The sequence below is a fragment of the Podarcis bocagei genome (genome assembly GCF_964188305.1).
Source record: "Podarcis bocagei genome assembly, chromosome: 2".
NCBI lineage: Eukaryota > Metazoa > Chordata > Lepidosauria > Squamata > Lacertidae > Podarcis > Podarcis bocagei.
In genome coordinates this window covers 31654241-31681965 of record NC_138126.1, presented here as the reverse complement: position 1 = coordinate 31681965, position 27725 = coordinate 31654241, and the positions used below count along the sequence as shown (strand labels likewise).

The following is a 27725-nucleotide window of genomic DNA, read 5'->3' as shown; positions in this document are numbered from 1 at the left end:
GGCCAACACAAATAAGTTACTATATTACATTGCCGATCAAACTTTGCAGCCCGCCATATTATCTTTGATGAACTTCTTCTCAGTTTCTGGTCTGCAACAACAAATCCTGCAACATTAAGGTCGCAAACTTATCTGTGCCAGGCAACAAGTATGTGATCTCCACTTGGTCGTCCACATCAGGCATCGTACACAATAATTCCAGACCCACTCTGAAGAAAAAAAGGCTCTCAGAAGAGTGCCAGAATACTTTGTGTGCATTGCACAGATCTGGTCCACTGGTGTTCTTACAACACCAGCTTCCTGTCAGTATGACTTCTTACTTCCATGTCGTTGTCAATCCAGCCTCCTGCAGAACTGGCCAAGGGAGATCCTAGGAACACATCCACACCAAGGTGGATATGTCAAGACAGAAGACGAGGAGAGCCAAGTCAAGCTGCTTCATTGCTCTGGACACATCACAGGCCTATCCATACTTCTTCACATGACCTGCTTTGGCTTATTTGCTGGTCTTTTGAGGCTTCTTGCTGATCTGTCTGGTCATCCTCCAGTTTCATCCAAAATTCAGTTAAACAAGCTAAATCCTTGCCCATGACAAACACACACCCAAAAAACTCCTCTTAGAAGACACTCTGGGTCAGGCATCAGCAAACTCGGCCCTCCAGATGTTTTGGGACTACAACTCCCATCATCCCTGACCACTGGTCCTGTTAGCTAGGAATGATGGGAGTTGTAGTCCCAAAACATCTGGAGGGCTGAGTTTGCCTATGCCTGCTCTGGGCCATTCAATGAAGTTGAAGGTTGGAATATTCAGAACTCACAAAACAAGGCACTTCTTCAAAAAGTGCGTAGCTAAACTGCAACAATGCAAACCTCCCAATCTGCACACCCCAACCCAGAACAACTACTTTCTCAACTCGCCATTTTACACTTTTGAACGGGGGCTACTTTTAACAAAATGGCAATATGATCCCTGGGGTTTCTGCAGACTCCTTGGTAAGAGACCAACAGGGAGTTTGAATATCTGGTTCAGAAGGACTTTGGGAATCATTAACGTTCTGGAGCATACAGTAACATCTTTCCGTTCTCAAGGAATTAGCAGCTCTCCTTAACTAAAAGCTGCTTTTTGGTTTATTTATCCACTGCAGAGGCCAGGTCCCTGCCTTGAGGAGCTTACAAAGCTCAATTTTGACACATGGGAAACCACAGTATAAGGAGATAGAAGTGGAGGCAGGGGTAAGCACAGGAATAATATATTATTGCTTCAGTTCATACCTCTTCGCATACAGTATTGGTAAGGATCCGTAAGGTGCTGGAAGAAGGAGAAACTTGTGCTCTCTGTTTCACAACTTCAGAGGGAACCCGTATTAGACAAGCGACCTGCAAAAGCAACATAAACTTGAGTAAGAAATCGAGAGAGTTCACCCTGCTTCTAGATGCCGTTTTGTTAACCAGAGACCCTTTCTTGTTAAAAAAGGAAAAACAAGGTATGATTTATGTCTTTCCAAACAGCCTCAAGAAGCATTTTGTGTCTTTCTGCCAAGCATTCTATCCATCCAAAAAGCCAATATGCTGGATTTGGAGAAAAGAATTAATTGGTTTTGTTAAAAGAGAAAGGCAGGCAGGCAGCAAGTATGCAGCCTTCTAATATTAGCAAATACTTGGGAAGCTCTGACAGCTCAACATGGACACACTTCCATTTTCTGAGAACACAGGCAGGCAATGCCATCTAGTGACCGACAGAGAGCAACTTTAATCAAATTTATAGGCTCAAAATGTGTGATGGTATGAGGACACCCTCATCTCAAATATATCCTGCAATTCATCAATGCAGAGTATATATCACACAGAATTAATCTGTACTGAATTATTCCTCCGGCTGTAAATAAACCCTTTTACCAACCAAGACAATATTACCAAGGGGCTAAATTTGCCTGCATCTTGCTCAATTTGTTCCTAATATTGTCCCTAAATTTGTTCCTAATATTGCACAATTGCTTGGAAGGCAATTTACCATGACTCCTATTGTGGGTTAGTATCGCAGGAGGAGTTTCGAAGCTGAAAGTTTTGAGCTGGATCCTCATAAGCAAAACAGCTAAACTCCCTGTTAAACAAATACTATTCCAGGAAAACCTGGAATTAATTTTGTTTAATAAGGTCCTCTCCCTTCAATCCTGTCCTGCCTTGCAAACATGCTGCCCAATCCAAAGTATTTTTACTCAGAGGCCTGTAATGGTGCCTATTCCCATGTCCCATTTTGAATTCAGAGAGAGTGCCAGCGGTGACAGTCACAAAACTGATGCTATAAGGGGAACAGCACAACACAAAATGCCCGCCAAGGGCAGTACAGTATATAACACAAAATGGTAGACACAGCCATCCCCGAACCACCTCATGCTTACCATGAGGCGTGTCAGCTGTATCTGGCTGATCCTGTTGTAGAGATCACACAATAATGCAATTTTGCGCGTGCGCACACACAATGCATTTGCTGTCTAATAGCATGCAGTACTGGAGGAAAATATACAAGGTGGTCACACCACAATCATTCTCAATCCACATATATCGCTTAGAAGCTACCTACACATTTCGCCCCATAGCTTTCTTTCTAGGAGGGCTAGAGACTTGTTTTCTTTTTTTAATGAAAGCTCAGGCTCTGGGGCAGCAGCCCAGAAAGAGCACCACTGAAAGCCTTTGGGGGGGGGGTGCCATAGCCCCTGTGATGCTAGAGTGGCAACAGAGACTGTAAGACCTAAGGACCATGCTGCGATACTGATCAGTACAAAGCCAGTTACAAGACCAATATCAGGGCTTTTTCTAATAAGGGCTTTCACTAAGAAGGGGAGGGCCAAAGCTCAATGGTACAGCATCTGCCTGGTGTGCAGAAGGCCCCAATTAATTAATTGGCCCCAATTAATTCCCACCATCTCAAGGTGGTTGCCCGTCAGGGCTTCCCAAACTTGGGTCTCCAGCTGATTTTGGACCACAATCCCCATCATCCCTAGCTAGTGGGACCAGTGGTCAGGGGTGATGGGAACTGTAGTCCAAAAACAGCTGGAGACTCAAGCTGGGGAAACCCTGGTGTAAGCAATACCGAGCTACATGGAACAATTGTATGACTTGGCATAAGGTAGTTTCTTATGCCAGTAACTATCTTCCAATAGATCAGACAGACCCAAACAACCCAGATCCAACTGATTCATCTCTCTCTCTCTCTCTCTCTCTCTCTCTCTCTCTCTCTCTCTCACACACACACACACACACACACACATTTTACAGAAGATATCAGATATTCTTTTACACATTTGACATTGACATTGACTTCCCTCCCTCCCTTTCTGCTGTTACATAAGTTATCTCTTCTTTTTTTCTACATTTCCAACATTAAAAACTAATTATAATTAATCTCTTACACTTAGAATTTCAACATCGCCATCTGCACGTGTTTATATCAGTCCTGCTAAAGTTTTAAGCTGTTTACAATAGTTCTTTAAATATTGAATAAATGATCCCCACTCTTGATTAAAAATTCTCACTTCTTGATTTCTTAATCCTCCAGTAAGTTTCATCATTTCTGCATATTCAAGTAGTTTTTGCTGCCAGTTCTCTTTGTTTGGAGCTGATTCTTTTTTCCACCTTTGGGCAATCACTATGGATCCCCCCCCCCCCTTGACTGAGATGTTTCAGATACATTTGTGTTTTGTTTTGTTGTTTTTTTAAAAAGTGTTTTTCTTTTTTTTTTAGTTTGCACAACAGCATACATTAGTTCAAGGCCATAGACTGTTTCATCAGCCAAAGGCCTGGCTGTAGAGGAATGTTTGTGCCTGGCGCCTGAATTTATTTAATGAAGTCGACAGGTAAGCCTACCTGGGAAAGCATTCCACACACAAAAAGTTACCATAGGGCTGGAACCAAAACTCAACTCTATTTCCTGCTCAAAACTGAACTCATGTTCATGTCCCACTAGGACTAGTTCCCATTTCGCATGGGATCGTTGCAGCATCAAAAGTTTTAGAAACAACGTCTAAGCAGCTTACACCAAGTTGGTGGCCAACGAGGTGTAGGATCTGACTTCTGAGTCCAAGCTTTTTCAAAGTTACCTGTGAAATGAAATCAATTCATCAAGAGCCAGAGAGAGATGCGCGGATACCCAAATGTCATTCTAAAAAAAGGTACAAAGCCGTGTGCGCTCTTCAATCCCAGTGGTCAAAAACAACAAAATGACCCCAATATGACTGAGAAAATAAGAACCGTCAATGGTTTTTTGTAGTTTGGCATAAATATTTATAGAACTTCATGCTTCATAACACACCATGTCCTTATATTTAAGTTGTGGTGTGGTTCTTTTTAATGGTATTCCTTAATACTAGAGGGGGGGAAGACTTTAGAAATACTACAGATGAAAAACAATCTAACCTACCAAGGGGATTCAAGGCACCTACTGTGGCTTCCTGACTTCTGTGGCGCTGCAATCTTGGCATGAGAGGGGAAGCTACAAAGTAATGTGTCTCTCTCTATTTTCTCTCAGACACTTGCGGTGCCTTCCATTTTGTTTCATATTATACTTTGATGTCTTTTAGATTTGAATTTGAGCTACAAGGGAATTATTTCACTGCACAGGAACAAAAAGAGAGAGAGAGCGAAAGAGAAAAAGAGCGCAACACATTGTAGTGGTATGAAAGTTAATGTCATTCTGTTGTCAGGTTGGTTCTATATGGCACTCTTGTGCAGAAAGACAAGGGGGGTTGTTGTTCCATCCTAGGCGGAAAGGTGACATTTTCACTTTACATCTGAACTTTGGACTTGCTGCGTTCTTCTTGCAAGCGCTTCTCAGAGACAGCCGACAGAGAGAAGCAGGCTTTGGCTTGCTTCCTCCTCGCAAGTTTGAAGTATGAAAAAGAAAAGGTCTCCTATTTGCTTTCAAGACACAGGGCAAAATGATAAAAAGGGGGCCTAACTCATTCCTCTCCCGCTAATCTCGCACGTGAAAACTTCCACAATTAAAAGGGGGTGTGGAAATCAGCAATCTGTATGATACAAATTGTTTTCTCAACCATTCTTTGCAGACGGAGGCCATTGATCTCCAGTCACGGAAAAATGAATTCAGTCACCGAAAAGGGTTCTGGGAAGCCATTTTCCGCTAAAGCAAAGACAGACCCTCGCTGTGCTTTTCGCCATGCACGGAACAAATTATTGTTTCTTTCTGCTTTCTGTCAAGCACCTGTGTGCCATTTATAGCTGCTTGGCTCCACCGTAAACGTGTACATCTTGCCCTCACGGGGCAGAAAAGTGTGCAGGCTTTTTTAAAAACAGGGATAAAAAGTAATAAAGGCTTTTCAGCTGAAGTTCCAAACCTAGTAGTACAGCAACAAATGTAGTTTCTCTTTTCTTTCAGCAGAGCAGGCTTGTCCTATAGCTTGTTCATTTTACATCATGAGTGACCCTGATTCTCTGCTTCTCTCTTCCCCCTGACCCCAGCTCTCTCTCTCCCTCTCTCCCCCCCCCTCTCTCTCTCTCTCTCACACACACACACATATACAGGCCCCATTCAGATTTAACTTGAAAGCACTCTTCAGCAATTGCATTGGCTTTAAACTAAACCATTTAAACTAAACCAGCATCCTGATTGCCTCATGGGTGAAGTTGGAATCTCTGGAATCTCCCAGGAATCTCTGGATCCAAGTCATTTAGCCTAGCATCCTGTCAGACTGGCCAGCCTGAAGCTTCTGGGAAGCCCCCTGCAAGGCTTGAAGAGTACAACTCTCCTCTTCTTTCTTCCCCTTCTGCCTACACCCAGCAATTAGTACAGTGGTACCTCGGGTTACAGACGCTTCGGGTTACAGATGCTTCAGGTTACAGATGCCGCTAACCCAGAAATAGTACCTTGGGTTAAGAACTTTGCTTCAGGATGAGAACAGAAATCGTGCGGCGGCAGCGGGAGGCCCCATTAGCTAAAGTGGTACCTCAAGTTAAGAACAGTTTCAGGTTAAGAACGGACCTCCAAAACGAATTAAGTTCTTAACCTGAGGTACCACTGTACTCAAAAAAACAAGCAGGGCCCTGCAACAAAATATCGTGTGTGTGTGAGTGTGTGTGTGTGTGTGTGTGTGTGAGAGAGAGAGAGAGAGAGAGAGAGAGAGAGAGAGAGAGAGAGAGAGAGAGAGAGAGCTGAGCCTGCAGCTGAGAGGGTTGGGGAAAAAGAAAATTTGACATCAAACAAGGACTCCCTGCTGTAACTTGCATCTTGTTTCAAGGGAGCATGAGGTTTCTTCATGAAACTGATTTGCCCTCCTGGAAGGGGGTCTGGGGGCACAATTGAACTAGAACGACTTTTGCTGCAACCTGAAAGGTAACCTGAAGGTTAGATTACTGCAATGCGTTATACGTAGGGCTGCCTCTGAAGACGGTTCGGAAACATCAGCTAGTACAGAATTCAGCGGCCAGAATGAGGGAAGACAGTCTCAGCATATTACATCGATCCTGGTACGACTGGCTACCAATTTGTTTCCGGGCCCAATTCAAAGTGCTGGTTTTGACCTCTAAGGCCTTAAACGGCTCAAGATTGCAATACCTCAAGGACCGGCTCTTTCCATATTGGGGCCCTTCTGAGGCCCTTCTTGCCGTGCCTCCTCCTCAAGAGTTCCAGAGGGTGGCAACATGAGAATGGGCCTTTTTTGCAATGGCTCAATGTCTGTGGAATGCTCTCACCCAGGAAAGTTTGCCTGGCACCTTCATTATATGCCTTTAAGCACCAGGCAAAAACGTTCCTTTTAAACCAGGCCTTTGGTTAATCTGATTGAAATGCCCTTTTAAAATGTGGGGTTCGGGGGGAGTCTTATTGGGCTGTTGTTTTTATTCTGATTATATTTTCTGTGGCTTTATATTTTGATTTTGTTCTGTGAACTGCCCTGAGACCTCTGGGTATAGGGTGGTAAAAAGGTAAACATAAAGGACCCCTGACAGTTAAGTCCAGTCGTGGACGACTCTGGGGTTGCAGCGCTCATCTCGCTTTACTGGCTGTGGGAGCCGACGTTTGTCCGCAGACAGTTTTTCCAGGTCATGTGGCCAGCATGACTAAGCCACTTCTGGTGAAACCAGAGCAGCACACGGAAACGCCATTTACCTTCCCGCCGGAGCGGTACCTATTTATCTACCTGCACTTTGACGTGCTTTCGAACTGCTAGGTTGGCAGGAGCTGCGACCGAGCAACGGGAGCTCACCCCGTTGCGGGGATTCGAACCATTGACCTTCTGATCGACAAGCTCTAGGCTCAGTGGTTTATACCACAACGCCACCTGCGTCCCATAGGGCAGTAAATAAATTCAATAAATAAAATAAAATAAAATAAATAGTTGGGAATGGTAAACGAACTTCACTGCAGGGCTGTTGTTATCTACTTTTTCAAAGCAGAACCTCCCAACCTGCAACATTGGTATAACAGTGAACAACTGTTGGGCTGTTGTTTACTATTTTCTTAGCCTACTCAGATAAATAGCGTTAAAAGTAATGGATGATAATGCAGAGTTGGTTTGCTCATCCCATCCCCACCAAGGGGCAATGTGAGTCTAATGCTGATGAATCACACTTCAGGGTTACTGTGACCCACTGTCATGGACTGGCTGGGCACAGAGGAATAGTGGGGAGGCAACAGCTGGGCAACCCTCAAGGGAAGATGGCTCAGAGCCAGGGGATTGGTGGTGGAACAGCAGTGAGTGGTCAGAGGGAGAAGAGGGAGCAGACTAGGAGGAGGTGGTGTCAGAAGCTGAAGAGGCATCAGGGTTTAGTGAGCAGGAAGAGGCTGGGGCAGAGAGCAGTCCAGAACTAGAGGCAGAAGTGGAGGCTGGAGAAGAGAGGAGGCAGGCTGCTGAAGAAGCCAGGGAGTCTCCCCTCTGACTGTGAGGGACTCAGCTACACTGTCATAATAATAATAGGTTTTGAACGTGTTATAAACATGCATCACCAGATGGTGCCAGAGAGCAAAAATGAATTTATATGGATTTTTACATAGGCTCCCCCCCCGCCTTCTGTTGTAACGATTTAATTTCTTATTTATAGCGTTTTTACCCTGTGTCTAGATCCACCCCAGCTCACCTCTCCCTGGTCTCCCAGAACACAAAGAGGAATGAAGAGGGCAGAGCAAAGAGAGACAAAATGAAGGAGTCTCATGTTGGTGGGGAAGGACCCAGGAGAAGAGAAGACTTAGGGAACAGTGGGAAGGCAGGGACCTTCAGTCCTCGCTACTGCCTCACTGGGGCAAGACCTACTGGGAACAGTTGCTGTGACCACTTGGCCTCTGCTGGTTTGGTTTCTTTGAATGAAGAGTTAACTTCACTGACACTGGGTGTTTTATTGCTGCCTGCCCCTGACTCTAGCTCCCAACACTCACTTGCAGTATTCAGTGTGAACAACATTGCAGAGTTGTCATAAGCCCCCACCCCACTCAACTGCAGCCCGTTCCAACCAGAAACAAGGAGAATGAACTGTATTTGCTTTGTAATTTGCATTAAACCAGTTTGGAGGGGGGTTTTTTTATAAAAAAATAATTTATTTTATTTTTTTAAATCGCACTAAACAGAAACCAAGCTGCTATTACTGTCTCTGAAATTGATCGTTCTATTTCATCACTGCAGCCAACAGCAGCTGATAAGAGTTACGGTCTCTAATTTGATCTAACCACGTAGCTATCGCCACATCTTCCAACACTTATCAATTATGAATTCAATGATGAGAAAAGTTTCCCCTTTTTCTTTTGCTGTTCTTGAATCTACTGAACACGCACGTATGCATTCCTGCAGGACGTAGAAGTACCAACTAATTTCAAATACTATCTGGAGGAAAGTAACAAGCTAGAAAAGGAAAGCATATTTGCTTTTCGGAGACGAAACATTTGTTCAGGTGTCAGAAATTGTTAATTAGGACTCATCCTTTTCCTGAAATGGGGATATGCTTTAAATATACAGGATCCAATAAGTGTACCAATGCTGCCATCTAGTGCTCAAGACTGCACTGCAATCCGTTTAAAACAGGTTACAGAATTCAGTAATATCAGAACATATCTTTGGTTTGTTTTAAAAAACAGACTCCAGTAAATACACACTTCAGCAGTTTGTGGCTCTAGATCAGTTGTGATTTGCATTGTAATGATATAAACATTCCTCAATATCACTCGCCTTTATGCAACATGAGGAAAAGAAACACTGGCCTACTTTACAGGGCTGTTGTAAGGATTACAGATATGGGAACTGTTCCAAACACTTAAAATGTGTGCTATACAAATGCCTGTAAAGTATAATTGCAGCTTCCAGTGAAGGCAAATAAAGATTTAGGAATTCATCTGGTGGTGCAGGGTAGGCAAGGAGGATATGTATTGCATGTACAAACAAAGAACTCCTTATCTATTTTATTTTATTTTATTTTTAAGATGTTATATGCAGCCTAACTACCCACAGAAAATGGACATGGGTGGCGCTGTGGGTTAAACCACTGAGCCTAGGACTTGCCGATCAGAAGGTTGGCGACGGGTGAGCTCAGGTTGCTCTGTCCCTGCTCCTGCCAACCTAGCAATTCGAAAGCACGTCAAAGTGCAAGTAGATAAATAAGTACCGCTCCTGTGGGAAGGTAAACGGCATTTCCGTGCGCTGCTCTGGTTCACCAGAAGCGGCTTAGTCATGCTGGCCACATGACCCAGCAGCTGTACGCCGGCTCCTTCGGCCAAAAAAGCGAGATAAGCGCTGCAACCCCAGAGTCGGCCACAACTGGACCTAACGGTCAGGGGTCCCTTTACCCACAGAAAAGGGAATAGAACTTCATCATAAAACAAAACACTTTCTTAAAATGCCTGCTGGAATAAGAAAGTCTTGGTTTTGTGCCTGAAGCTCAGGTGGGAGGGAGTTCCATAGGCTTCGACCAGCTACACTAAATGCACAGTATCTAGTAGCCATGAGCCTGAGCCACAGGGGACTACCGCCAGCAACTCTCCCAAGTATCTCAGTGATCAAGCTGATATATAAGAGATCAGATGGCCCTTGCGATATCCTGGGGCCACGTTGTTAAAGGCCTCAGAAATTAATGCAAGGACTTTGAACATGGCCTGGAAACACACAGGTGGGCAGTCAGTGCAAGCTTTTAAGCGCTGTGTTAGCAGCAGGCTGTCCAGCTGCAGTGTTCTGTACCAGCTGAAATGTCCAGAGTTTCAAGGGTGGAAGCGCAGCCTTTCTATGAGTACAGATCCTTATGTAGCTGAAATGGTCAAGGGAACACACAGATATCAGGAGGCAGAATTTAGAATCCAAAACCACCAGCACAAGAAGCTCCGTGGGGACTGAGCATGTCCTGTGGTGACAGGACGTTGACGGGGGGGACGGACCAAGAGGGGGTGGAAGGGAGCATCCTGAAATGTGCAAGGCTGCAGCTATGAGCAGAAGCATCCCACCCTGCAATATTCTGTCCCAGGATCAACTTGTTCATGTTACAACGACATTTTTTAAAGTTTTATTTGATGTTTTAATGTGTTGCAAAGTGCTTTGAGACTTTTTCCCTTTAAAATATAAAGTGGTATAATTATTATTATTATTATTATTATTATTATTATTATTATTATTATTATTATTATTATTTCAGTGTTAAAAAAAGTGCCTAGACATTCCGTTGTGGCATCCGTAACCAAGGTTTAAGGTGCCATTTGGCAATTAGCTTATATATCTGAGTTTCTAACCCTGGCTAGCACACTAGCAGTTAAAGCAGCTAAAGTCTCATTATAGGCAATTATCTCTTGTCTGCCATTTTTCCTATGCCAGCTGTCTCTCCCGTAGCCTTTAGCGTATTCGTTCTGCAGGGATAGTATGATAATAGGAAGAGCTGCTATAAGCCTCATGCACAGGGTAAAATGAAATGTACATATTCTCTCCATCTTTCTCCCCTCTTTTGCGCCTTGCCCCAAAGCCACACAAGCAACCTCTGGCCCAGCGAAGCATCAAGCCTTAGTGTATCCCGTTACCAGTTGCCGTCCTAGTGGCTAGAGTGGAAGTTGTTGAAAACACTGACCTGGTGACACAGTCTTGTTCAGCGAAGGCAAAGTCAATGCTCTGTAAGAACAGAAGCTGAAAGCTACAGGGCTGGTTAGCGAATGGGGAGTCATGCACCAAGAGGGACGAAAGGCGGAAGCAAAGAGAGCACAGGTGAAAACGGTGGAATTCTGAGTTCCCATTGTTCTTCCAAACCATCCACAGTGCTACAAAGGGCACACATGGGGGAACAAAAATAGCTGAAGCCGAATAAAACCAGGAAGAGGTGAAGGAGGACAAACAACATTTGGATAATAGGTCACTTGGTGCACACAGCTTGTGAGAAAGAGGTAGCAGACCAAATTGCAAAGTTATCGGTAAATTTTTGTGACAGGAAGACCATTCCGAGTTTGCTTATGGATAACAAGTTTGGTTCCCTGCCCCGCACACTGCCCGTTAACATCTTTGACCCTGATGTCAAAACATTTGCATTGGTCTGGGATGCCAAATGGAGATGAGGCTGGACCACGGGCTGAAGATGATGTATTAGAATCACACACACACACACAATTGCTTGCAAGAGAAAAATTGCTAGCCTACTGTGCTGTTTTTCCTGCTTGCAGGAGTAACACCCCCCAACCTGTTTTCAAAAGCGATAGAAAACCCATTCCAGCCCTTCATTCAGCTGCAGGCGCAGGCCTGGCTTCAGACTGCGGCAACCAGGTGGAGTACAATTGCCATCGCAGTCACAGCCCTTGCTGTGCTTTTGCTGCATATAATCAGGAAAGAAAGAAAGAGCAGGTACAGACAGGGATGTCATTTTCAAGCGCAGATATGCATCTCCCAGAAGAGGCTTTGTCCAGAAAAGCGGCCTACAGATAAACGAGCTAACTTAATAAATTCAGCTCAACCTAGAGGCACCTCAGCAAATAAGGACCCTCTCCCACCCCCACCCCCTTCTCTCTCTCTCTCTCTCTCTCTCTCTCTCTCTCTCTCTCTCTCACACACACACACACACACACACACACACACACACATACACACTATAATATAACGTTACCAATTTTGCCAGGGGCTAGAGGAGGCAGGAAATCTAATCCTTTCACTCTTATTAAAAACTTCAACATACGCAACGGCAGAAAACTCCAAGAACCTTTCAAAGTAAGTATGCCTCAAAAGCACCTTTTTTCCTCCTTCAAACTCCGGAATTTTTATCATTTTAACTTGTTTTATGTGAACTTGTTATCACAGGCTGATATCATCCATCACTCCTTTTTTATCTCATCGGCTCATCACCTAATCAGAGGCAGGCAGGTTGGGATGTGATCAGAAAGAATGATTCAAAAGACCATCCGCATTACAGCCGCCGCCTCATGACAGAGACAAAGATATATCTGCGCTCCTGTCACAGCGTGAACCCACACCCTCGGCCTCCGAGGGAGGCAGCAGACACAGCCTGCAGACAGATGGCTGCCAGCGTCACCAAAGGTCTAATTCTTTCGCTTCTGACATCCTAAAAAAAATATGACCTAGCTTCCCTTTCATATACTTCCACAGCTCCTGCGGCAGAATCAGAAGTATGGAGGAATAAAACGTTCTGAAGTTATCCGCAGGGGGAAGAGATGAGGAAAAGATGGGCTGGACAGATTGCCAAGCTCGGACCAAGAAACTCTCCAGCCAAATTTAAAGCTTAGCCACTCAGCTTCACGTGCCGACTGCTTCTAAGCTCTGCATCTTTTAAGATGGCGGGCAGTAATAACATGGCTTGAAGCAATTCGGATAGGGATTGCAAAACGCTTTTGCGCTTTAGGGAAAACTAATGCTGGTTATTTGGATAATGGGTATCAAAGGTTTTCCCTCAAGGAAAGACACTGCTGGGATGTTTTTCCACATGAGACATAACCGGCTGTGTTCTTAGATAAATAAGGTATACTATTCATTGTATCAAATCATAAATTTCAACAGAAGTAACTCATAAATTTCAACAAACGAACAAAGCAGAAGACCCAGTGGATCGGATCATTCTCTAGTCAGTTCATGCATAAGGTCCATCCTTGTAATTCCACCTGTCTGTTCATAAGGTCCAAACAATCCACACGAAAGGTTATTAAAGTTCCACAGAATCCTTTCACAGAGTCTAAGACAAGGATTTCCAGAATATTGGCCTTGTTTCGCCGTCCTGGGCTTCATCAGCAGTTAAAGCTCATATGTGATATTACAGGACAGTGGATCTTATGGCAGGTCCGCCATAAGATTGTGAAGGAGGAGACTGGGCTTCATCAGAGCTGACTACCCAATAGTCTTATAAAAGATGTTGGGGAACCCTGGCTTTGTGGGGGACCCTCTGATACAGAGTGAGAGTGTGTCTCTGGAGTGACAAGTGCGTTTTCCAATCAACCTCTTAGCGGGTGGGCGAGCCCACAGGGGAACAGCCCTTTAGATGAGGGCCAAGCTGAGCTGTTCAGGGCTGCACACTTGGATAACTCGGGTAATCTTGACGGACAGGTCATTGTGCATGCTGCTGTTGCCATGCCAGCTTTGAGGCAAATATTGCATTTTGTTATTGGGGAAGCATAAACTGCATGACATCGGAACCATTTTATTCCATGGAGGCCCAAGTGGTGCAGGTAATCTTATGCTTGGACTACCGCAATGTGCTCTGTGTGGGGCTTCCCTTGTGACGGGTTCACAAAGGCAGTACCATCCTGTTCACCAGTCCACAAAAAGTATGCATTTTTATTTATTTTTTTAAAAAAATGTTCATAAACAACAAGAGTTTGCCAACAGGTCGGAGATCCAAGTACTGGAGCAGCCAGGGTGGGGTGGAGGAGTATACACCCCAGGAAAGAAATACATGATAGTGTAAAAAGGTAGGCATTGGAGAAATTCCTTGGCTGGCTGGTTATGTATCTGACAGATTCTAATTTGCTGGTTTCAGCCTTTAATTGTGTGATTAATCTGCTGGCGGCATCTGCAGCTCTCTGCCTCTATTCATCTTTATTTACAGTCAATTTCCAGCTGCAGCCTTAATTTGAGCTTCCTTCCACTATAACTGCCCTTCTTCTCTGTATTCTCCACCAGGTCCTAATGGCAGGAAAACACATTTTCTCTGCAGCCCCTCCCTCCCCCCCTTTTTGGGGGGCCAAATGCGATGCTGTTGAGGAGCCCTGGCAGAACATCCAGCTTTTGCATGAACACAAAGAGTCTCAAGTACTTCATGAATATTTCAGAAGCTAGCATGATTCATTCAAGAGACAACTCCTGCCGAGGCCTAGGTTCTGCAACTTGCAGAACATCACGATTTTGCAGCCAAGTGCTTCAATGACTTTACGACATGGCAGCTTAATCCCTGTACACAAAACGCATTTACGGAGCATGTGTTCATGTGCAATTCACTCAAGGTACAGTGCCCACTTTGGAGATTATTTGCAAATACAGGAGATCCAGCCAAGATACGCAGTCTGGCCATATTGCTCAAGCTTTACAGAGCAGGGGTGCTTCCAACCTGCCCACACTTTTGAGATCTGATTCAGACCAGATGCCTGTCCCTATATGACAGAGAGACCCGATTGCAATGTGGAAAGCTAGCATGAAATGGAGCAGTCTTGCCTATAACTCTTTGCACTGACACAACAGCTTTCTATATGTCAGAAATGTTTGTGATGGTGAACATTTGAACACAAAAATGCTCAGTCAGCATTCTGAAGTTGTAAAGGTAAAGACCCCTGGATGGTTAAGTCCAGTCAAAGGCGACTATGGGGTGCGGCGCTCATCTCGCTTCAGGCCGAGGGAGCCGGTATTTGTCCACAGACAGCTTTCTGGGTCATGTGGCTTCTGGCGCAAAGGGGCACCATGGTGAGTGCCAGAGCGCACAGAAACGCTGTTTACCTTCCCGCCACAGCGGTACCTATTTATCTACTTGTGCAGGCAGGCTTTCGAACTGCTAGGTTGGCAGGAGCAGGGACAGAGCAATGGGAGGTCACTCTGCTACATGGATTCGAACTGCCGGCCTTCTGATCAGCAAGCCAAAGAAGCTCAGTGGTTTGGACCACAGCGCCACCCGCTCCCTCCTGTGAAGTTGTACGCTTCCGGGAAGATTGGTGCCATTCTTATAAGAATTTTTAGGTCTCAAATATAGAATAAATGTTCATAAGTGCACGAGATAAACACACATACATAAGTGTATAAACCACATGTCTGTACAGGGGAGCAATTCTGAAGCCATCTTGATTCTTAATGACATCAAGATGGACCCTGAGGTCCAGTGCTGAGGGCCTTCTGGCGGTTCCCTCACTGCGAGAAGCAAAGTTACAGGGAACCAGGCAGAGGGCCTTCTCGGTAGTAGCACCCGCCCTGTGGAACACCCTCCCACCAGATGTCAAAGGGAAAAACAACTACCAGACTTTTAGGAGACATCTGAAGGCAGCCCTGTTTAGGGAAGCTTTTAATATCTGAAGGACTATTGTATTTTAATATTTTGTTGGAGGCCGCCCAGAGTGGCTGGGGAGGCCCAGCCAGATCGGTGGGGTATAAATAGTAAATTATTATTATTATTATTATTATTATTATTATTATTATTACTACTACTACTACCCCAAATATTCCCCTAACCCTCTCCAAAAAATCCCTGCATTGCAGGGGGTTGGGCTAGAATGTCCCTTCCATCTCTACAATTCTATGATTCTATTACTCCAGTTAGAATCTACCGCTTGTGTTATTCTGCATGCAACCCACTAGTTCTCCATTCTTTTGTCAGAACCCTCAAGAAACACACTTAGAATCAGGAGCCAAAAGCTGATGCCCTGCATAGATCTGGAGTTGTCTCTCAGTGCATCTACCTAACCAGCACAGGTCCACACTCTGCACTTGTAAAGGAAAAGACAGGGCTGAGTCCAGCTGGTGGTAACCAACAGGATTTGGGAGCGTTGCTTCCCTACTCACATGAAATCCCATGGCTCTGAAGCGCCTCCAGCTTCAAAGCCGGGGAGATAACGGAGGTAGCGGCAATGACCAATTTTGCAAAGGCGGCTCTCCTGCAGGGGCACGCCCCTGTTTGCCACAGGATAGAAAATCAATTCTCCCAAAGGTGCCTAGGAATCCAAAAGAAACGACAGACACAATAATTTCCTAATCAGCCCTGCATTCTAGAGAAGGGCAGCAATTTGGCAATAGCCCAGCTGGCCAGAACATGCTAAGAGAGGTGTCTTCATGATTCTGGCACACAACAGCCCTGTTTAGGGAAGTTTTTAATGTTTAATGCTGTATTGTGTTTTTCATGTTCGATTGGGAGCCGCCCAGAGTGGCTGGGGAAACCCAGCCAGATTGGCGGGGTATAAATAAATTTATTATTATTATTATTATTATTATTATTATTATTATTATTATTACTACTACTACTACTACTACTACTACTACTACTACTACTGGAGCTTTTGACTCATTCCTTGCAGAGCGACAGACAAGCCGCTGGTTGCAACCAAGCAATTAAGACATTTGGAGGAATGTCGAAATAATAGCCTTTCCCAGTGGTTACGGCTTGATTAAAAACCTAATGACTAATCAATAAAACTATAATTACAACTTTCACCATTTTGTGTGCAATTTGGGACACGCCAAAAGGGGGGAGGGATCAATCAAGTAAGAATCGATAGGGAGTGGGGAGGAGGGGAATGATTCTCCCCCTCATTTGCCTCACCTCTGAGGAAACTGAACCAAACTCCAAATTCAAATATTTTGCAGCCTGGCTTCTTATCAAAAAGAAGAAGAAAGGAGGAAGGATGTGTTAAAACCCCCCCACACAAACATATGCATTTTAGAAGGCTTCTACAGAGTCCTGCTTTAACAGGGAGACCGTCGCCCTAAAACGTAACTGTTTTAAGGGAGGTCTCTATAGAATATGCTTCCCTTAACAAGTAATGGGATCCTGAAGCCTCAAATAGCACAGTACAGTGGTACCTCAGGTTAAGAACTTACCGTATTTTTTGCCCCATAACACTCACTTTTTTCCTCCTAAAAAGTAAGGGGAAATGTCTGTGCGTGTTATAGAGGGAATGCCTACAGGTGGCATGCCTACGGATTTTCCTCCTCTAAAAACTACATGCGTGTTATGGTCGGGTGCGTGTTATAGAGCGAAAAATACGGTAATTCGTTCTGGAGGTCCATTCTTAACCTGAAACTGTTCTTAACCTGAGGTACCACTTTAGCTAATGGGGCCTCCCATGCCACCGTGCCACTGGCACCGCACAATTTCTGTTCTCATCCTGAAGCAAAGTTCCTAACCTGAGGTACTATTTCTGGGTTAGCGGAGTCTATAACCTGAAGCCCCAGTAGAAGCGTATGTAACCTGAGGTATCACTGAAGCTGCAAACTCCTTCCTCCCCCCCCCCACACCCTGCTAGAAATAACATGGTCCATCCAAGGCACTGCAACTCTTTCTGAAGGGCTCAGTGGAAAGCAACGGATGCATGGCTGCCATGTTTCCCTGGAGGGCAGGCCACAAGTGTCTCCTGCATCTACCGCCAGAGGCTGTGAAAGACAGCAGCAGCAGCATGACAAAGTCCTGGCCCAGGAGGACTTCAACACAAACCAATTGCTTAAACTTTCAGGCCAGCAGAGAACCAGGGCAAAACATACCACACTTTTCTGTTGTACAGTGGTACCTCGGGTTAAGTACTTAATTCGTTCCGGAGGTCCGTTCTTAACCTGAAACTGTTCTTAACCTGAGACACCACTTTGGGGCCTCCTGCTGCTGCACAATTTCTGTTCTCATCCTGAAGCAAAGTTCTTAACCTGAGGTACTATTTCTGGGTCAGCGGAGTCTGTAACCTGAAGCGTCTGTAACCCAAGGTACCACTGTATAAGACACCCCCTATTTGGGGGGACTCAAATTTAGGAAAATGGGGGGAGATGGCACAGAGTTGTTCAGCTTTTTTTGCGAAGGGATCCACAGAGTTGTTCAGCTTTTCTTAGGGCAGGTTGACGAAAATCGCTCACTCGCACGCATTGCAAAATCTGCCTCTCGTCTGTCCCCTCACCGGCAGAAGCTGCCAATCGCCCGCCCAATCACCAGCCAATCAACACCACCCATTGACGCAGCAACCAATAACACGCACAATAGCCGCTAACAGCCATGGCAGCAACCAATCAAACGTCCACCCTATGACCTACCCATGTATAAGACGACCACCATTTTTAGCATGATTTTTAAAGAAAAAAACCTAGTCTTATACACGAAAAAGTAGGGTACATAGAATTCCCCCCCCCCCAGCATAGTAACTCTTGTGCATTTTATTGCATTTTAAATATATTTTAAAGCTGCCTCAAGATCTTCAGTTAACTGGCAGGATATAAACACTCCAGATACCGAACCTGCCCTGCTTTAGACCTCGTGATACTTAGGCATCTTGTCCCTCTGGATATAGATCAACGCTACCAATGGGTTTGTTGACCTTCCAAAGCTTACACTAGGCAGCCGATGGTGGCAGAAATCCCTTGCAAAATGACCCCCTCATTCAGGCGTACATCTGCCCACTCTCCCCCATCCCCCTCTTTTGAAAAACAGATTCAAACTTCTACTTACTACTTCTCCCAAGGAAGCGGCCAGCATGTGCGTGAGAGGAGATAAATATGGAGAGGCATCTTTGCGGAGCGTGGCTTTTGTAAACTCGTAGGTGGCAAAAAAGGCGGCAGCTGAAAGAGAAGACAGAGTGTCCATTAAGCTACACAGGGGTCCCCTCCGATAGCACATGAAACGATGGGTGCAATGTCGACTACACTTCAGGTGCTATAAGGTGAAGATCTCCTAGCATCTCGCCCAAGGCAAGTGTCCAGACAAAATCCCTGCCCCACCACACATCATTCAGAATGAAAATCTCCAGAAGCAGGGAGAAGGCAGTGGCCTTCTAGCAGTGCTAGGAAAAAACCTACAGTGGTACCTTGGTTCTCAAACGCCTTGGTACTCAAACAACTTGGAACCCAAACACTGCAAACTCAATGAAGTTTTAAAAGAAAGGTGGGGAATTAGACTGCAGACTGTACATGAATGAGCAATTCAACATTCAAGTCAGACTTCCAGGTGTTCAGAAACACCAACTCTAGTCACCTTGTATTGTAAATATTCCCTTTTCCTTTAAAAGCCACAAATGCAAAATACAAAAACGGTGGCATAAAAGTAAAGTTAGATGTTGAAACCACAGCAGTAGCGTATTTACTCGAGTCTAATGCAACATCAAATCCAATGCGCACCTTAATTTTCACAACGTAATTTGGCCAGAAAAGGTGCGCATTAGATTCATGTGAATACAGTATTTTGCACGGAAAAGGGGTCTAAAAATTTGCCTTCTGTCCAATCAAAGGCCGTTTAAAATACAGTAGTACATCGGGTTACATATGCTTCAGGTTACATACGCTTCAGGTTACAGACTCCGCTAAGCCAGAAATAGTGCTTCAGGTTAAGAACTTTGCTTCAGGATGAGAACAGAAATCGGGCTCCGGCGGCACAGCGGCAGCAGGAGGCCCCATTAGCTAAAGTGGAGCTTCAGGTTAAGAACAGTTTCAGGTTAAGAATGGACCTCCGGAACAAATTAAGTACTTAACACGAGGTACCACTGTACCTAAGTCTTCCTGCATCCCAATAAACAGAAAGCATTTCAGAATGTAACACTGTAATCCAATTACACAATAACCTGTGCGTAAGTCCGACTGAGCTCAACTGAACTGAACTTTTGAGTCAATGTGCACAGGATTGTGCTGTAAAAATGCAAACGGTACAGAACAAAAGGAGTGAACTTTGCCAAGAGGAAGAGTTTTTAATTGTGTGACAGGGCTCCTCCGTCTGTCGCCCTCTGTTGCTAATCAAAAGATGCTTATCATCTCCAAAAGGAGATAAGAGCAGAGACGATGGAGAAGAGAAAATTTTCATATCATCTTATGAAGGGCTGGGAAGGTTTGAAGGTGCCCGAGGATGCTTCCGTAAACTTTCAATAACATCCACCAGCAGAAGTCAAGCTGAAAGTGCTCAGAAAGAGTAAGGGTATTGCTTGACCCTGCTTCTTTAAGTTCATTCAACATTTATAGCAAGCCTATTCAAATGTAACACTAAGCCATGTTCTAGTGATATGCGCTGGGGAAGCAGCAACAGCAAATTTGTAACTGCAATGCGGACTCCCAGCATTTGAACATAGCAAAATTATGGTTTTAAAAAGCAAAACCACAGAGTCATAGCTGTCAACTGTCCCTTATTTGGCAGGAAACTCCCTTATCCCAGCGCCGTGTCCCACTGCTGTCCCTTACTGATGATGTCCCTTAAATTTCCCAGGTTTCATGCTCGCCCGGCTTGGGAGGGAAGCAGCGGCTCGAGGTCCGCTGCGAGAAAGAGAGCGTGATGGCGCCGTCGTCCTGGCGCGAGGAGTTTCATCGGCCCTTCCCCGCCTGAGAGGGGGGAGGGAGGGAGTGAGACTCTCGCCCATGCCGCCCGCGAGCCCGGAGGTGGCAGCAGTGGCGGCAGCTGAGGAGGTGGCCTGAGGGAGGAGGAAGAGGAGGGGATGGGGAGGGACGCAGAAGGGTGGCGCTTCAGCGGCTGCTGCGGCGCCGCAACCACCTCATGCCGGATTGACAGCATCTGTCAATCCTACCAATGTATGTAACTCTTTACAATAGCAAAATCCCTTCTTTTGGCTGCTGATCCCTTATTTTCGAGGCTGCTGGTCCCTTATTTTCAAATCTGTAAGTTGACAGCTATGCACAGAGTAGACAATACTGGGCTAAATGTGAAACAGAGGGAAGAATTCAACAAAGCAACAGAGGAGACTGCTCTGTCAGTGTGGGCAGAAAGGCTTGCACTGACGAAGCAAACTCTCCTCTCCCTGTGCTGTTCTGGTTGTTCTCCAAACCCAGGCTCTGGGGGGGGGCGGGGCATGCAGGGGAGGAGAACCAGTTAGTTGAATCCGGCCCACAGCAGTTAAGGGACTGAGCTACAATGAGGGTGTGCCCTGTCTGAATCTCCACTAGGCCATGAACTTACAAGGCGGTCTTAAGAATCCACTCTTTAAGCCTCAGTCCCCATCTACACCCTCCCCTGCAATATGGAGACAATTATACGGACTTGCCTCTGGGTTGTTGCAAGGATTACATCCATTTCATCACTTGTAAACGTGTTACCTATGATTATTATAACCATGACTTCTAGATCCGGGGTTCCCAAACTGTGGGCTGCAGACCACCAGCAGCCCGTAAGTTTCATTCAGGTGGTCTGTGGCATGTCTGTGAAGAAGGCTTACCATCTGAATCCCATAGAATTATAGGGAATTCAAAATGCAATACAATAAAACACAAGTATAAGAAATAAAAGGAGCAAAATGTACAACTGAAAACCATCCAGCATCTAGCACAGAACCTTACAATTCCCACAGTGGAGGAAAATAATAATTGAGTGGTCTGCCAAGACGCTCAGTAATTTCCAAGTGGTCTGGAGGGGGGGGGGAATTGGAGAACCACATGTTCTAGATAAATCCAAAATTTTATCTGGTCTGATTTCTCTCACGAAAGAGAAGGATAATAGTATCCAAAAGATAAGAGCCCTCATTTTCACACCATCTTGATGCCTTCAAGCATTTTTTCAGAAGTACTAGCAAAGTTCAGGCCTTAAACCAAAGAGCGGTTAGTTAAGAGGCAGCAGCATTGATCACAAATACAGAGCATATAAACGGCCTCCTTACCATTTGGAAAGGACCCTACAGCAGTGGAAGGAACACCAGCATAGATACCACGGAAGCCACCAGCTTTCTTAAATCCTTGAGGACTCTGCAGTCTTGTCTTGACTGTATCCAAGGGGAACAATATCAGGTCCACACACACTCCAGCTAGGCCACCAGCCTTCAAAACAGAAAAGAATTTTTTTCATGTTAACTGAGGTGGAGAGAGACAGAATACTGGCAGGTTCACATGATTAATTTCTCAGTTTAGTAAACCAGAAAATGTACACGTCGTGCAATGGCGCACAGAGCCTCATTTCTGCTGCTTTGCTCCTCCCTTTGTTCAAGCAGCTGAACAAACCAGGTTTCAGGTTTTACCCCTAGCTTCCATTTAAGGGCAAACCTGGAAACGCTGCTTTAACAGTCTGCAAGCAAAACAGGATATTAAGCCAACTCTAAGCCATAGCTTCAGAACCTGGAGCATAGCATAAAACAAAATCAGGAGAACCACCCCCAATAACCTTATCCTTGGTGGTCCTGATTCTGGAGTTCACACAATATTGCTCACACATACACACAGAGGAAAGGGGGAACTTGTATCTAATAGCGGCAGGGAACATTCATCACTACCAGGAAAAATAGAAAAGGTGGCCACACCCCACTCACTTTCATTTCACAGAAATCTCTTTGACAGTACCTGTACATTTTGCCCCATAACTTTCTTTCCACAAGGGCGAGTAGGGGTTTTGATTTTTTTTTAAGAGTACTAGTCACCCACTAGTACTGCTGAACAACATTTTCAAAGACAGATTAAAATTGTATCCAGACCCTTGATCATCTTGGTTGCCCTCCTCTTGCACGCATTCCAGCTTGTCAACATCCTTCTTAAATTGTGATGCCCAGAACAGGGCACAGTATTTCAGGTGTGGTCGGACCAAGGCAGAATAGAGTATTACTTCCTTTGATCTGGACACTATACTTCTGTTGATGCAGCCTACAATAGCATTAGCCTTTTTTGCTACTGCATCACACTGTTGACTCATATTAAACTTGTGGTCCCCTAAAAACCCCTAGATCCTTTTCACATGTACTACTAGTAAGCCAGGTGCCCCACATTTTATATTTGTACAGTTGGTTATTCCTGCCTAACATTTGCCCCTATTGAAATTCATTTTGTTAGTGAAGACCCAGTTCTCCAATCTGTTATGGTCATTTTGAATCCCGATTCTGTCTTCCGTGGCATTAGTTACCCCTCCCAGGTTGGTGTCATCTGCAAATTTGATGATATGCACATATTATAGAATAATAGAATCATAGAGTTGGAATAGACCACAAGGGCCATCGAGTCCAACCCCCTGCCAAGCAGGAAACACCATCAGAGCACTCCTGACATATGGTTGTCAAGCCTCTGCTTAAAGGCCTCCAAAGTAGGAGACTCCACCACACTCCTTGGCAGCAAATTCCACTGTCGAACAGCTCTTACTGTTAGGAAGTTCTTCCTAATGTTTAGGTGGAATCTTCTTTCTTGTAGTTGAAAGGATATGCCGTTAGCATAAGAAATTGCTGTGGAATACAAGTATGCAGGAACAGCAACAAAGGGACATGAACAGATAGCTAATGTTTATGAATTGATAGCATTATACTAAGCACCAAATTGTAAATAGGACCAACACAGGCCCTGTGTATAGTATCTCTCTCATGCAGCTATTTTTAACCGATTCAAATTATTTCAAATCTGCAAAGACACAGGCAGGTCAGACAAGACTACATTACCAACTGGCCAAACAAAATATACCAAGAAGCTATTTATTTATTTAGAAGATTTTTAAGCCACTCTTTAGGGCACACTGTCCTCACAAGGTGGTTTTCACAAAGTTAAAAACAAAACATCGCTACAACCATCGCAGCAATAAAATACTCCACCAACCCCTTAATTTGTAAGCAGCAGCAATAACATGGTTTAAAAGAACAGCACACAAAATTCAGACAGACACAGGCTGGAATAAAAATGACTTTAAGGCCTTTGGCATTTCTCTAGGAAGGGAATGTTAATGGTACAGGGTCACAAGTGAAAAGGCCCTGTTCTTGGTTCCCTCCAGTCTAACAGCTTTCACTGGTGGGCGAGAAAGAGCAAGGCCTTTGGTGCAAATCTTAAAGTTCTGGCAGGTTTATACAGGTGCAGAGAGTCCTTCAGATAACCCGGTCCAAACCATTTAGGAAGGAAGATGAACTTGTGGCCCTCCAGGTGTTGCTGAACTACAAGTCCCATCAGTGACAGCCAACTTGACCAATGGTCAGGGGTGACAGGCAATATCTGGAGGGCCACAGGTTCACCCTCAATCGCTTGTGCCCTTGAAGGCCAAAACCAGCACTTTAAATTGGGCTTAGAAATGATCAGGAAGCCAATATAAATAGTAAGGAATTGGTGTGATAGGATCACCTGCCACCCACAAGCATTTTAACTGCTGCATTCTGTACCAGCTGCAGTTCCCAAGCCATCTTCAAAGTGTAATGTGTATTAGGTGGGCTAATAAGGATTTCAATAAGCTACTAAAATGTTGATAACATACCTGCAAGACTTCCTTACCACATTGCAAAATTAAATGGTGTTGTCTTAAAACACATACATACACACACATCAGCAGCATGTTCTTCCAAACCAAGGCCCAAAGATACATCAAATGTTCATTTTCTTTGAAAATAAATCAAACAGTAATTAATTTCAGCTCACAAAGTACTGCTGAATATCTTGATAGCAGAGGCCCAGGGAAGCCACCCCCACTTCCGATATTCTTTTCCATACCATTCAAGAGGGACTCACTGGCTACAGTTAAAGTTTTAATCAATAAGTTAATTACTCTTCTAATCAGCTTGGCTATTTTGCATGCATTGATTTTGCAGCCCCCTGCAAGTTATATCCTTCTAGCTTCTTCTCCATCACAATTCTTATCTGTAACAAGTGATTAAAAAGGGAGAAAACAAAATTGATCCGATTTTAATCTAGCCACCTGGCAAAAAGCATGAATCAAAAGTTACTAATTGCTTCTTTGGATTTCAAACTTCTGTATCTTAAACATAATTTAAATTCATGAAGTGGCTAATGGAGCATCTGCAGGAGAGCACAAATATCTAGCTGTTTGTTCCATCTGTGGAAAACCGTAATGGTTTTTTGTTTTGTTTTTATCACAACAAGGGGATTTAGTCACCCCCTTTGCAATGCTACATCTGCAGCTTGAAAGCTGATAAATAGAAATATTTGCATGCAATTGCCTTTGCAGCTCAAGGCGAATGTGTTCTGTCACCTTTGTGTGTAGAGTTTCTAGTTTGGGTCTGCTTCAGGGCTGTGATGGTGAGGAGCCTGGACCTGTTAAACTTCAAAAATGTTTGAGGAGAGCCCGTAGCACAGTGAATGATCTGCTGCATGCTGTCAGGTTCAATCTCCATCATTTTAAAAGGAACTTAAGGGAAACAGCTTTGCCAAAACCTTGACAGTCAGAGAAAACAATAAAAGGCCAGCATCTGATAGGGTGTGACTATAAGTTGACCTTGTTGCTAAATAGTATAATGTAGCTTCATAAGAACATATTCTCAACTTACAAATGGAGAACTGAGAAATAGCGATGGTCAATTATTACTTTAACTAGTTGTTATACAGCTGACTCACTTCTTGTGCGCATTTAACTTGCACAATTTCAGCTTTACATGCTTGGTGGCTGGCTGAAATCGCACACACAAGGCAAAGAGCTTTTAAACTTGCTATTTTCGTTGAGGTGATACAATGTTATGCCAAATTGGCAACATAATATGTTCAATGTTTCTAATTTTTGTTAATTTTATTTTACAATACATTTGTTTTTCTAAAACTGGATAAAAAACATAGATTTACAAGGCATGCTCCCAAGCTGGCGGTTGGTTATAACTAAAAGCCACCAAATGCCAATTGTACAAGGAAAGAGAATGAAAATCAGTAGAATTAAACAGGAACCTGATAGTCCAAAATGCTCAGCAAGGAAGAGGCCACGCAAGTCCTTTACTGTGTGGGGGAGAAAAGTTAGGCTAAATTATAGATTAGGCCTATAGTACAGTATGGGGTTTGTTTGGGTTTGGGTTTTTTGTTGTTGTTGTTTTGGTCATGTTATTTACTTATCCAATTCCATGTTATTACACAAATAAATGCAGGATGTGTTACAATGGATATAAAGCTACTAGTCTGTAATGGGGCTGATAAAATGTTGCTTGGGGGCCTGCAAATCCTCCCCAAATTTGCATGAAGCCTGCAACTGTAAGAAAATAAATTGTATTGAACTTCTTCCAAAAAATATGCTAAGGATTGGATTGTTAAATCTTTCTAGACCTCCAAGAGCTACTCAGTATAGTGCCATGAATCGCAAATTAAAAAATTAATATTTTATATATGTTCTCCTCAAACAAGATAACTGCCAAGAAAAAAGTCAGGTATGCATATTCATACCCAGAAATCATCCCTTATTCATATCCTTACACACTTCTGCAATTTTATTCTGTAGAGATTGGTATTCTTAAAAAAGGAGAACAATCTGTAGTGGAAAACTTGAGAATTGCTCAAAGCAGGGTTCTATCCAACCTATGTTTATGGTTTACAGATGCAACCCTAATCCCAATTACCTGTGAGTAAACCCAACTGAATTTGATAGGACTTACTTCTGAGAAGACATTGTTAGAACTACACTGTAATGCTCTCTACCTCACACTGAGCCATACATACTAGTTTCCCATATACACTGCTCTGACAACCTACAGAGTTAAGGCTGCAAATCCTGCAATCTTAAATTTCCAGTTTTCCAGAGTCTTACTGAACTCAGTGGGGGTTACTTTTGAGTACACAGGCATAGATAGGATGGCACTGTAAGTGGGTTTTTTTAACCATCACTTGACAACCAACATCCTTCTAGCTTCTCATCACATATCTGTAATCAGCCATAACTACATAATTTGAATTCCTTTCCTCAATGCGCACACACACACAAACACAGGCTCCGATCCTAACCATGCTTACTTAGGAGTAAGCCCGACTTCTACCACCACTCTGCCGTTCTGATCACCTACCACAAGATGGAGAACAAACCTGGAGGCTCCCAGAACGTTTAAGATTCTTCAGGAAGCCCACACAAACAAGCCAAGCTAGACACATTGAGGATAAATAAAAAAAATTCCTTCCAGTAGCACCTTAAAGACCAACTAACTTAGTTGGTCTTTAAGGTGCTACTGGAAGGAATTTTTTTTATTTTGACTATGGCAGACCAACACGGCTACCTATCTACTACATTGAGGATAGTTAGCAAAGCAAAACAAGATCTCTGCCAAACAGACTGACAGGACAGTTTGTACGCACAAAACCTTGAACGCAGTTTAGGATCCCAGTTTAGGTATCTGAAGAAGAGTGCATGCACACGAAAGCTTATACCCAGAACAAACTAAGTTGGTCTCTAAGGTGCTACCGGACAATTTTTTTATTTTTTTTATTCCAGTTTAGGGGGGTCAATTCTGTAAATGCCTTTAGGCTGAACAAAATCTCACCACCGGGTCGTTCATGCCCACCCCCGCCGCCCCACCCTTTCCTTAATTGAATCCGGCAACGCTGCTTGCGTTTCCTTCTCTCACCGTCAGGGAGACCAAGAAATCCCCTCGATCCATGTGCGCACAAAACGTCAGCCGCACGCTGTAAACACACCCGATACTCGTTGCACATGGGCGCAGCCATATTGAAACCTTCCGCCCCACCCCCTGGCCTGTCACATGACCAGCGCTTGCCCAATCAGCTTCTGCTAACGAAGAGTTCACACGGCCGAGCGCTTGCAGCAGGCGCGTGCGCGGCGTCGGAAAGCGAAGCCGCGGTGAAGCAGTTGCCCTCTTTTCTGTGCCCTTGGCACCTTCCTCTGTCGCTTGACCGTTCTAATACGGCATGTAGTGCTAATGTCTCACTACAAAGGAAACTGATCTGTAGAAAACGCAACTTGGAAAAAAGAGACAATGCACGTATTTTTGTAAACTAAGA

The 27725-nt window shown here is 44.3% G+C and overlaps 1 protein-coding gene across 3 annotated transcripts in view; it reads right to left on the bottom strand.

Annotated features, from left to right (window-relative positions):
• The window catches only part of SLC25A26 (solute carrier family 25 member 26), a 124871-nt gene extending 97419 nt beyond the window's left edge, over positions 1 to 27452 (bottom strand). For all 3 annotated transcript variants that reach the window (XM_081184351.1, XM_081184352.1, XM_081184353.1), the window contains exons 1-4: positions 27332 to 27452; positions 21716 to 21872; positions 18580 to 18689; positions 1273 to 1377 (exon numbers count right to left, since the gene is read on the bottom strand). In XM_081184351.1, coding sequence (XP_081040477.1) covers positions 1273 to 1377; positions 18580 to 18689; positions 21716 to 21872; positions 27332 to 27364 — 405 coding nt within the window. In that variant the 5' untranslated portion in view covers positions 27365 to 27452. The remainder of the gene's footprint in view (positions 1 to 1272; positions 1378 to 18579; positions 18690 to 21715; positions 21873 to 27331) is intronic.
• Positions 27453 to 27725: the final 273 nt, after the last annotated feature.